Source organism: Siphateles boraxobius, unplaced genomic scaffold (assembly GCF_051911475.1).
Source record: "Siphateles boraxobius isolate OS27281-9 unplaced genomic scaffold, OSU_SipBor_1 5, whole genome shotgun sequence".
Taxonomy (NCBI): domain Eukaryota; kingdom Metazoa; phylum Chordata; class Actinopteri; order Cypriniformes; family Leuciscidae; genus Siphateles; species Siphateles boraxobius.
This window is the reverse complement of record NW_027509141.1, coordinates 17,353,621-17,366,275: the sequence shown is the minus strand read 5'-3', so window position 1 is coordinate 17,366,275 and position 12,655 is coordinate 17,353,621. Positions and strand designations below refer to the sequence as shown.

General features: G+C 34.6%; 1 protein-coding gene across 2 annotated transcripts in view; it reads left to right on the top strand.

Annotated features, from left to right (window-relative positions):
• The first annotated feature begins 279 nt into the window (after window positions 1–279).
• The window catches only part of ly75 (lymphocyte antigen 75), a 31,990-nt gene continuing 19,614 nt past the window's right edge, over window positions 280–12,655 (top strand). The window contains exons 1-10 of one of the 2 annotated variants that reach the window (XM_077203048.1): window positions 280–613; window positions 3,475–3,843; window positions 7,885–8,058; window positions 8,675–8,833; window positions 9,253–9,369; window positions 11,017–11,151; window positions 11,235–11,432; window positions 11,545–11,702; window positions 11,864–11,971; window positions 12,154–12,242. In XM_077203048.1, coding sequence (XP_077059163.1) covers window positions 520–613; window positions 3,475–3,843; window positions 7,885–8,058; window positions 8,675–8,833; window positions 9,253–9,369; window positions 11,017–11,151; window positions 11,235–11,432; window positions 11,545–11,702; window positions 11,864–11,971; window positions 12,154–12,242 — 1,601 coding nt within the window. In that variant the 5' untranslated portion in view covers window positions 280–519. Of the gene's footprint in view, window positions 614–3,474; window positions 3,844–7,884; window positions 8,059–8,674; window positions 8,834–9,252; window positions 9,370–11,016; window positions 11,152–11,231; window positions 11,433–11,544; window positions 11,703–11,863; window positions 11,972–12,153; window positions 12,243–12,655 lie in introns of both variants that reach the window. The other variant, XM_077203047.1, reaches the window with a different exon arrangement.

The window sequence follows — 12,655 nt, the reverse complement described above, 5'->3', positions numbered from 1 at the left end:
ATTATATGGTCCAATCAAAAAACAATGTTACTTCAATTAAAAAGGTTGCTTTAAACAAAACAAAACGGACTTCTATCAAAGAAAACATTTTCAATCAAAGAAAAGCAGTGTTCAAATGTATTTATTTGAGTCTCAAATATATTTTTGGATTCAAATACTTTTTTTCTTTGATTGAAAAGTTTTTCTTTTATTGAAGTGAAGGTTTTTTTAATTGAATTTTTTTTTTTTTTGATTGAATAATAAAGAAACAAAACTACCTCCATAAAGCAGCAGCCCTTTATAGGGCGTGGCGTTTGCACCATGACGTATCCTACTTGACAGCTGACACACACACACCACAGCGGCCCTTTTGCGTAGCAATAAACACAACCGAAAATGTTTCAGGAGTGTCGAGGCAACATCATCAAGGGGGATTTTCCGCCGCTTAAAGCGTGAGAGCACAAACCCGGCCTTTACAAGCATATGTAGTCTGGAGAAACGTGGGACTGCAGTCAGGAGGGATTGTTTACATTTCTCATCATGGATTGGAGCACACAGAAGTTCTTTTACACTATTATATTCCTACTTTCAAGAGAAAGCGTAGCTCCAAGTTACGCATCAGCTGTAAACAGCGGTAAGTCTGCCTTTCTCTTCTGTATGATATACATCCTGTGTTACATCATACTAACTGCTATTTATACAATTATTATTGAACCATTTTGAAATTTAAAACTTGAAAAGCCTAAAATGACCGAAGCCCGCCGCTAGTCTGATAGTGAAGGTGCTGTTACCTCGAGAGGGAGTTAAAGCAGGTTGTTTCAGTTCGTTATAATTTATGCGTTCTGAAGCACACTCGTAAGTGGGCCATTTGTTAATTCAGTTTGCATGTGTGAATTCGTGGGTCTGGTGTGTCGTTCACATGCTTCCTTTTAGAGGGTCATGACCAATATTTGGAAACCAATACACAGTTTTTTTTAACAGCACTGACACAACAAGCAGATCACGGCTCATATCCGCCTTCTGCTAAATACATCGTCATATTTCTGTGTGGTGTTTGTGAAAACGTTCATTAGCCTACACCATTTTTCGCCCTTTAGCCTTCATGGTGAAGTCCATATCCTTTATATACCACATCAGCTATTTTTACTGTATTATTTATATTTAAGTTGTCATTATATACCCAATACGTAGGCCTATATGTATAAATATCATTGATTAAACATTCTAATTAATTAAATATTTGAAATACAATATATTACATCAAATTGTATTGATATATTTAATAACTATATTTATACAATATTTATTTGAGTTAGTGGGGGAGGAAGTGAGACAAAGAACCATTTTAACTTTCATGACACTTTTTATGGCCTCACGCCTTTAAACTGTTTTCCTTTGAGGTTTCAGGTTTGCCTTGAATTTTAAGGATTTACTATATCATTTATATTAGTTTCCTAAACATAATTCGAACACATAATTTAAAACGGTTTATATTATAATATATATCAACGATCAGATATGATTACAGTATATATTAACAAGCATTTATTTATATTATATTGTATTAACATTTTCATAGTTTATTATAGTTAAGTTAATTATAAAACTATAGAACAAGATTATGTTACATTCATTAAAATACGTTATTATATATTAAATATATGGTAGCACTTTACAATAATGTTTCATTAGTTAACTAACTACTTTAGTTAACATGAACTAAGAATGAACAATACTTCAAAACATTTATTAATCTTGGTTAATATCAATTTCAACATTTACTAATACATTATGGAAATCATATGTTGTTTTTGCTCTGTGAAGGATTAATGCTCTGTGAACTAACATGAACAAACAATAAATGATTGTATTTTTATTTACTAATATTAAAAAAGATTTATAAATAAAAAAAATGCAACAAATGTACTGCTCATTGTTAGTTCATGTTAGTTAATACATTAGGTAATGTTAACAAATGAAACCTTATTGTAAAGTGTTACCGAATAGATTATTAATTTCTAGCATGCCCACACATATGCGTTTGTATGTTGGTTAGGCTAAATAAACAATCAAACAAAGATTTGCAGCCGTGTTCTTCAGAGAAATGTTGATGTAGTGTTTGTTTTGTTAGGCCTGCGGTGACGCGCCACCCTCGACAGAGCTCTCCATGACTCAAAAAGCCCTTTGTCTTCTGCCTGTTGTTCCAAACAGCGAAGTGCAAAGCAGAGTGCAGACACCATTATGACACAACTATGACACTGTATCAGATGTGGAAAAATAACTTTTGGAAGAGAGAAATACCAATTAATAACCCAGTGTTTATTTAAATGCGCTCCAAGGCTGCTTCACCAATAACACACTGCTGTATAAACAAAGATTGCAGCCGACTCTAGACATTCTGCACATCTATACAAATAGATATGTCTTGATTAACCCATAAACACATACCTCGGGTCTTTTGTGGCCCGGGACGCCATTCACTACCCTTCTTCTCATTCATTTTTTTGAAGTTAGACATCAAACTTCTTAGTATTCCTTTATCAATTCATTATAAAAAAATAAAAAAATAATAAAATAATGTTAAATGTTACAAATATAGTTTTTAATTAATTTTTTGTAAAAAATTGTTTAGGGTCGCTAACGACCCGAGGTGTGTGACAAAACAGTGTAAGCATATTTTTTCTGCACACCAGTAATTGAAACTTTGATGAGTGAATAATTGCAATTCACCTTTATTCCACAAGGTGATACACAATGGTGAAGTGACGTTTCTCTCATAGTTATCGCAGGCAGAAAACAAAAGAATGGGAAGTATCATCGAAACTTGAAATGGCTCAGCGATTTACTGCAGAGCTGAACTGAACGCAATCAAATATTAGTGTCACTGTCACTTGATGGTGGAACTGGTGAAGAAGCTGTCGGCGATCAAAATATTGGTTTTTGAAGATGTTAAAAATGATAGTTTTAAGAATATGTTTGAGATTGAATATGAGCCAGATGCCGAATGTACTAGGAAATGAGTTCTGACGAGGACAGTGATGATGGTGTAAAACATCTGCTCAAACTGAAACCTTCCAAGCTCCAAAAGTTAACAAAACATGCCTTGTTTTATTCTTTTGTTATTGTTACTCTAATTTTAGGAGAGTTTTATATTATCGGTACAGGTAGAGATCCATCCGTGTTAGATATAGACCCGGGTTGCTTAAGACCTGAACATATAATAATGATTGGCAAAACATTTAAGGGTTAAAAATGTGCTTTCCTCATGTGTTCACCAAAACTTCTCTATGGCGTCTGTAAAAAAAAGGGCATCTAAGGACACTTGGATCTTAATTATCGTTGTTGATTTACCTAAAACAGTGATTAAAAGCACACAGTGGTTATGAGACATAATACAGTGTTTGGTTTTTGCACGTTAGATTTCAGAGTCGTTTTCTCTCCACTGTCATCTTCTCTCAGATAATCATCAAATAGCAAACTGTTTTATTTACGCAGGAGATGACACGTTTACTATCCAGAACAATGGGAATGGGAAATGCCTCCTGGTCCAGAACGAAGCCTTGAAGTTGGGAGATTGTTCGTTAGTCCCGGCCGTGTCGTGGAAGTGGGGTTCGGCCCACAGGCTGTTCCACGTGGAGTCGTCTAAGTGTCTGGGTCTGGAGGTGCGCTCCAAAACCGTGACCCTGTCCAGCTGCGACTCCAAGGAGATTCTGCGGTGGAAGTGCTATGAGGACGTCATCTACACAGAATACCAAATGAAACTCAGCGCCGGGCTTAACGACTCTGTAACCGCCAAGAGGGACGGACAGGACACTTGGAAAAGAGGAGGGAGCTTGGATGACATCTGTCAGCGGGCGTATCGAAGTATGTCACTACCGCTTTCTATATACCTACACTACATGTCAATAGTTTTTGAAAAAAGTATCTTGTGCTCACCAAGACTGAATTTTTTTTTTTAAATAAAAAATACAGTAAAACAGTAACATTGTGAAATGTTTTACAATTTAAAATAACTGTTTTCTATTTTCTATTTCAATATATTTTAATATGTAATTAATTCCTGTGATGGCAAAGCTGAATTTTCAGCATCACTCCAGTCTTCAGTGTCACATGATCCTTCAGAAATTGTTCTAATATGCGGATTGAGTGCTCAGTTTTTATTAATTATTAATGGTGCTAAATTATTAATAATGGTTCTTATTATTATCAATGTTGAAAATTTTGTTTTTGGTGCTGGAAAACGTGATGCATTTTTTCAGGATTCTTTGATGAATAGAAGAAGATAAAAATTTGAGCATTGAATCCACATATTAGAATGATTTCTGGAGGATCATGTGACACTGAAGACTGGAGTAATGATGCTGAAAATTCAATAAATTATATATTAAAATTAGGGCTGTGAAAGGATTAATCGCATCCAAAATAAAAGTTTGTGTTTACATAATATATGTGTGTGCACTGTGTATAATTATTTTGTATATATATATATATAAATACACACGCATGCATGTATATATTTAAGAAATATTTGCATGTATATATTTATATATAATTTATATTATATATAAATATAAATATTTTATATATAAATTAAAAAAAATTTATGTAATGTAAACACAAACTTTATTTTGGAGGCGATTAATCGCGATTAATCTTTTCACAGCCCTAATTAAAATGTAAAAATTAAACAGTTATATAAAATTGTATTATATTTCACAGTGTCACTGTTTTCACTGATTTTTGATAAAATAAATCCGGCATTGGTGAGCATTAGAGACTTAGGTTATTTCAAAAACATACAAATACTTTATGCTGTAATGGGTCATAGGTAGCTGAATAGTTTCAGATTCAAAGCCCAGAAAAGATAATGCATGAACCATTGTGCCTTTGAAAAAGGTCATCCAGGGTGACTGACCTTATAAATCACTTTAGATAAAGTTATCTGCTATCTTGACGATCTTACAAGCTCTAATCTGATTGGCTGACTCCACAACTTATTGGATTGAGGGCTGACTCCACAACTTATTGGATTGAGGCCACACAATTATATATTTATTTACTTTGTCAGTTTGCCTGAAAATAAAGTTGTGTTTACGGAATGAGGTTGACACATTGAGTATTTATGAAGACATTATCATTTTATTTTATTAAAAGGGGATTTCCTGTCGCTACATTGATAGATACAGTAGGTACATTTAGAAACATTTCTGTGTTTGTGTTAATGTGGTTTAATGTGTTTTGTGCTGTCGGTGGGGGGGGGCTGCTGTGGTTTAACTGTTGTTTAGATCATCTGGTTCATCTGCTTTCCGTTGCTCTACCCTGCAAGAATAGTTTTCGGTTTTGCTCTGGATATTTCCTTACTGGTTTAACCACTGTTGTTGTAACTGTATGTAACTGTAGCAATACTGGAATGGAGTTTCTGGGAAACTCCACCTGCTCATACAGTTTTATGTGCACAGCGATTGCTTCATATCTGGCCGTATACAAGTTTGACTCGTATGAATTTACTTTCTGTTTTTCTTTTGACAAATTTTTGTTGCTCTGTGCCCAGCGAATCTGCACATTCTCAGATAATAAAGATTTCGAAACCAAAATGTTTGAGAATTTGGTGTCAGGTCTACTAAATACGTTTCTATTTTCATCTTTTAAATGTGTTCCTGTTTTTACATAAAATATGCACTACCATTCAAAAGTTTTTTTTTTTTACTACCATTTAAGTCTCTTATGTTAACCAAAGCTGCATTTATTTGATCGAAAATAAAATACAGTATAAAAACTAATATTGTGAATATTACAATTTAAAATGTATCTGTTTCTGTGATGCAAAGCTGAAGTCTTCAGTGTCACATGATCCTTCAGAAATAATTCTAATATGCTGATTTAGTGATAAATCAGCATATTACATATTACAACAGCATATTACAACAACCCCTGGTCAGAACCTGATAAATTTGAAAAAAAAATTGAAAAATGCTGTAAAAGTGGGCAGAGCCCAGCGGAAGGGGGGCGTGCACCTGAGAGCCACATCTCCCCGTAGGCAATGGCGTGGTGAGCTGGTGCCATAGATATAAACACTAAATGTCGCCTTGGCTACGGCAGTTCATTGGAACGAATGCGTCAATAGAGCCGCCATCTTGAAACAGGGGAACCCCTCATCAGCGTCAATGTAGGAAAATGTCTAACGGAAATAAAATCACCATAAATCCTCATGAATGCGATTTTCTAGTTGTTTTGGTTCATTCCAACGGTCAGACATGTATTTATTATAGAGTCCAGAGAAATTTAAAAAAATTTACAAAATTTCACAATCTTGTGAAATGTAATCCCTTGCTGTCTGATTTTTAGATTTCGTTCGTGTAAACATCCATACGCAGCACAAAAGTCCGGCATCATCCATGATTCAGCGTTACCTAGCTACTTCCTATGACAAGGCCCCTGTTCCAAGATGGCGGCGGTTTTGACGCATGTTTAGAACCCCAAGGCGACATCTAGTGTTTATATCAATGAGCTGGTGCTTGCTTACTTCATGCAGTACAGTACCACAACATCCAATAGGAATTTTCAACTGCAGCAGCCACCGTTCAACCTGAAGAGGGCAGCACTCAGACGTTTTTACACCATATATTGTAGAATTAAAACACTTTATACCCAAATGTCAAACAATGTACTCTAATCAATGAACCGCATTAATAAAGCCCCAGTCTTACAGATCATTAACTAAAAAAAGTTTTTTTAGGGTTTAGTTACCCTTAAGAAACATTTGTATTATTATCAGTTACACAGCTGCTTAATATTTTTGTGGAATTTTCATTTTCAGGATTTCAGCATTTATTTGAAACGAATCTTTACTGTCACTTTTGATCAATTTAATACATCCTTGCTGAATAAAACTATTAATTTCTTAAAACAAAAATCTTAATGATCCTTCATTTTTTAATGGTGGGTTTATTTTAATTTATATAGTGAATTAAAATATTGTATTTTGTATGTAAAATTAAAGTAGTAAATTAATAAAATAATTATATATTAATTTTAGGGCTGGGAAAAGATTAATCGCGATTAATCGCATCCAAAATAAAAGTTTGTGTTTACATTATATATGTGTGTGCACTGTGTATAATTATTTTGTATATGTATAAATACACACACATGCATGTATATATTTAAGAAATATTTTCATGTATATACTGTATATATTTATTTATAATTTATATTATATATATATATATATATATATATATATATATATATATATAAATGTTCTTATATGTATACATGCATGTGTGTGTATTTATATATATACAAAATGATTATACACAGTGCACACACATATATTATGTAAACACAAACTTTTATTTTGGATGGGATTAATCGCGATTAATCTTTTCCCAGCCCTAATTAATTTATATAATTATTGTTTTATTATTTGTTGTTATTATTATTAATGTTATTATTATTACTGTAATTTTTATAAAAGTTAATTTGACTTTAATTTCAAAAAATAATATTTTCATTTTATACTTTTTATTTTTTATGTAATTTTATATAATTTTATATTTTTTGGGGGGGGGGGAACTCAAACTAGATTTTTAATGATGATTTTAACTTGTTACTCACTGACTACATGGATGTATCCATGAAGGTCCTGCTAGAATTCTGTTATATATTTTTGTGCAGTCTTGGTCTTTACTGTATTTTTTCAGCCATAGTCTGTTTGCTAAACTTTAAAACTAAATTTACCCCATGTTTCTACCCTGAGGAACATTTTCTTTTATGTATGAGTCATTTATTCTTTTGAGGATGTGACCGAGGGGACATTTTGTCAGATTTAGTGGACTTCTGGTGAGCAAAGCATAGCTACATAAACCCACAAACAGTATAAATTCCTGTTCCTCTGTTTTTCAGGAATGCACACAAGGGGGGGGAATTCTAACGGGGCACCCTGTGAGTTCCCCTTTCTCTACAATGGGACCTGGCACCACAGCTGCCTGCCTGGCACTGGCGACAGAACGCTGGACTGGTGCTCTACTACAGCAAACTATGATCTAGAGAAGAAGTGGGGAACTTGTCTGAAATACGGTAAAGTTTAAATCCACCACAGCTTCTGGGGGGGTTTTCCAGAGAGCACCTGAAAAAAATAAAAAATAATGTGCATTTAAACATATGACTCATTTTACAAAACAACATGACATTAAACTACTGACTATTGGATACTTTTATTTATTCATTCCAACGCAATTACAACTGATGTAAACATTGGTATAATAAAGGGACACACTTTTTGTAATTGGAAGCTGTTTTTCATTTATTAGTTTCTTAATAAAAAAAACAATGTGTGGAGATAAATACATTAACATAAATTACCTACCTTGGTTGACTGTTTTCCCACAAACACCATGCTGACCTACTTAATGCGGAACTCATGCTGGTTTAAGCTGCAGATTTCAGCAGGGAAAAGACATTGACTTGCACTGTTCTGTTCTTGCAAAGCCACTATAACTCCTGTTTGTTGCACATTCCTGTATTGTGGCTTCCAATAATTTCTGAAAAAAATATATGGAAGAAGATTGCAGAGTTGTTCAACACTTCAAAAGTCAGAGACAGAATGATAGAATCACATATGTGAGACAGACATATGGAGGTCTGTACAGTGGACGAATTTGAACTAACCTCCCACCTGTTTTCTTTTATTTAGTGGAAGGATGTTCTACTTTATGGGAAGAAGGCCCAGTGAAAGGACGCTGCTATCAGGTGGTGTCCACAGCGGTGGTGTCCTGGCACGAGGCAAGGGATGCCTGTCGGAGTCAAGATGGTGATCTGCTCAGTGTGTCTAGCCCTCAAGAGCTTGAGTTCTGTAAGACTCATATCTCATTTTCACTTGCTTTCAAGTTTTTTAACCAGCTCTATTTCTGAACCTCCAATAGCAACCAACCGGAACTCCCTATTTACAGTATATTTACTATATTTACAGCATATTGAACAGCCTAGTAACTGGCTAGCAACACACCAGCAACGACCTAGAATATTTTAGCAACCGCATAGCAACACCCTAGTAATCACCCGGATTACCCTAGCACCTTCATAACAACACCCTATAAACCTCACATAACACCCTAGCAACAAATTCTAGGCTTTCTCAAGTCAACAAAGTTTGTCTTGACAAACTTTTTTATCTAGTTATTTTTGCAATTCCATTTGGTGGTGCCGAACACTGATCTCAAAGTTTGAATCCATACTTTATTTATTGTTCATTCTCTATCTCTTTCCATGCAGTTAAAGTGCGGAAAGACTTGCCAAGCAAGCTGTGGATTGGCTTGAACCATCTGGACTGGATGCAGGGTTGGCAGTGGTCCGATGGATCAGCTTTATCTTTTGCCCCTTGGGAAACAGGTGATTTCAAGCACATGGTATATAATAACTAATATTATTGTAAATCATTGCTTTTTATTCTATGTTTTAAAGAGATATTTCAACCAAAATATAAAATGATGTCATAATTTACTCAAGCCCTGTGTTTTTCAAGCAAAATTCTAGGAGAGGTGAAATGTCTGACATACAGTAGTACATCTGACATTTTTCTTTTGAAAGAACAAGGATTTCCCTTTTACAACCTGCTGTGCCACATTCTGTTGCGTCCTACAGTGCATCTACAGTACATTTACAGTGTTCTCGGAGGATCTATTCTCCATCTTATCTTGACACGAGTCTGCCGTTGGCACTGACAATGACACTTCTATCACTGTTAATGTGGCAGTGTGTGTATGGGCATACAGTGAGATTTGTTTTGCTGAATAACAAACTAATGAGTTGAATGGCGTCTTTATGCAGTAAACACAGGCAGAATCAGTCTCTGTCTCTGAGGACAGTGGTGACAGCATTATCTCTGACTGACGGTCAACTGTGATGATGTGGGCGTTCTGTCTCTCCTCGCCCCATGTGTGTGTTGTCAATGTAATGAACTGTGTCTATGAACACTTTTTTATGCCAATTATTTGCATACATTATTGGAGATGTTACTGCAATAATGCAATCCTAATCTAGATAACTAGATTTGAATGGCATTAATAGTTGCTTTATTTTATGTTAATTGTCACTTTACTGACTAATTAATTAATTTTTAAAAACGAATTAAGCTCTTGTCCTTTTTTTACTATATCAACAATAAAAGGATGGAAAGCAAATTGTCATTTCAATTCTCAATGCAGTTGAGACCTTTTTAGACCTGTATTGTAATATTATTTTATGCAAGCATTATTCTTTCAGGTTAAAAAAAAATTCTAAAAAGCTATAATTCTATGGTTTTGAAAAACTTTTACTTTTATAATATACTGACTAAAAATATCATATGCTATGGCCATCTTGTAAAATAACAACTTTAATACGTACACGTCTGAAAGTTAAATGGGTTGTTTTTTACGGTTGGGTTATAATTTTTTCATAAATACTATTGTTTTTTGGAGAATTGCACCATGTGATATTTTAAATCCTGAACTAACCTTACCCTGTCCTAAAAATATCAGATAATTAAAGAGAATTTTTAGATAATTTAAGAAAATATTAAAATACATTTTAATTGAGACATCAGAATCATAACTTTTATAGAAGTGGTGCATTTAAGTCATTGAATGAATGATTTGCATTTTAATTTATTTTTGGATGAAAATAATAATTCAGAAAAAAATGGGGATATAATTTATGCATTTATGATATTGTAAACTATAATAATTGATTATATCTTTGGCTAATTCTGGCACATTAACAGTATTGTTTATTAATGTGCACTGCCCCTGCTAAATAAACAAACAAATAAATATAACATTATTGACACTTAATAAAAAAAATGTTTTGGGATATTAAATTTAGGCATAATACTAGTAATTTTTCTCCATAAAATAAACATAAACATACACACACACACACATATATATATATATATATATATATATACATACACACGCAAACACACATATTTTATATGAATAAAAATATTTCATGTTTGCTTAAATTTTTGTTTGTCATTTGGCATATTTTTTTTAGGGATCCCAATAAGATCACTTTTGTCGGACGAGGATTGTGGGGTTCTGAAGGAGCCGCTGCATTTTGGCGCAGAGAAGTGTGAAAATCGTCTTCCATTCATCTGCATGAAGAATAACAAAGACAATACGAGTACAGGTCAGAGACTGTTCTCTCGTACTGTTTTCGTTCTTTTCTTTCTCTCTTTCTCTGCACCATCTCCCTTCCTCTCGTTTCAGCAGTCAGGGAGGTCTATAAGCCCACAGTGTGTAAAGATGGTTGGATTGGGTGGAAAGGATTCTGTTATAAACTCCACAGTGCAACAGAGTCCAGACTGTCCCAGCATGAAGCTCAGGACATGTGTAAGATGGATGTATCTGAGCTTGCCAGCATGCACAGTTTAGAGGAAATAGAAATGATACACACAAACTTTCACGCAGGTAAACACCTCTCACTACACACATGTATCAACAACATGTTCTGAGAAATTATATATAACTGTTTTTGTTTCTTGTTATATCTGTCCAATTTGCATTATAAACTGTGTGACAGATCTGAAGACCGATGTATGGATTGGTCTTTTGGGTAATGGAAGCACGTCAGTCTTTGAATGGATTGATAAAGTACCAGTGTCTTTCACATACTGGGCCAGAGCTCAACCTCCACCACTTCTACCAAATACCATCAACTGCGTGTACTATGCAGGAGAGGTGTGTGTGTGTGTGTGTGTGTGTGTGTGTGTGTGTGTGTGTGTGTGTGTGTGTGTGTGTGTGTGTGAGTGTGTGTGTGTGTTTCATCAAGTCAGATTTTACTTGAGCAGTATCACATGAACATGAGCACTGTTCTCTGATTTCTCTATTCATGTTTGTAGCATCACACATGGTCTGTGTCTGACTGTGAAAAGTCAAAGGCTTACATGTGCAAGGTAAAGGGGGACGTGAATGAGAGCGCCCCAGAGGAAGGCTGCCCTCCAGACGGGGTGAGTGACCATTACTGACTGACACTTGACAGAGAGGGCCACTATTGAACAATTCATTGTAACTCCAGGGGAAATACATCAATCATGTTGTTGTTATTGCCATCCATTTAGATTCCACATGTGAATCTGATTCCGATATTACTGTATAAGCAGACATCTGTTTTTTTTATTCTACTCTCTAGAACTGGAAGAGACATGGTGATGCTTGCTATAAAGTAGACACTGAGCTTATGCTCTACAAAAACAGCTGCCACATCACCATTAATAACAGGTAACAGTTGAGTAATTTGTAGCGCTGTCAAATCGATTAATCACATCTAAGATAAAAGGTTGTGAATATATGTGTATGTATATATATATATATATATATGTATATATATGTATATATATGTATATATATATATGTATATATATATATACACTCCCCTAAAGGATTATTAGGAACACCATACTAATACTGTGTTTGACCCCCTTTTGCCTTCAGAACGGCCTTAATTCTACGTGGCATTGATTCAACAAGGTGCTGAAAGCATTCTTTAGAAATGTTGGCCCATATTGATAGGATAGCATCTTGCAGTTGATGGAGATTTGTGGGCTGCACATCCAGGGCACGAAGCTCCCGTTCCACCACATCCCAAAGATGCTCTATTGGGTTGAGATCTGGTGACTGTGGGGGCCATTTTA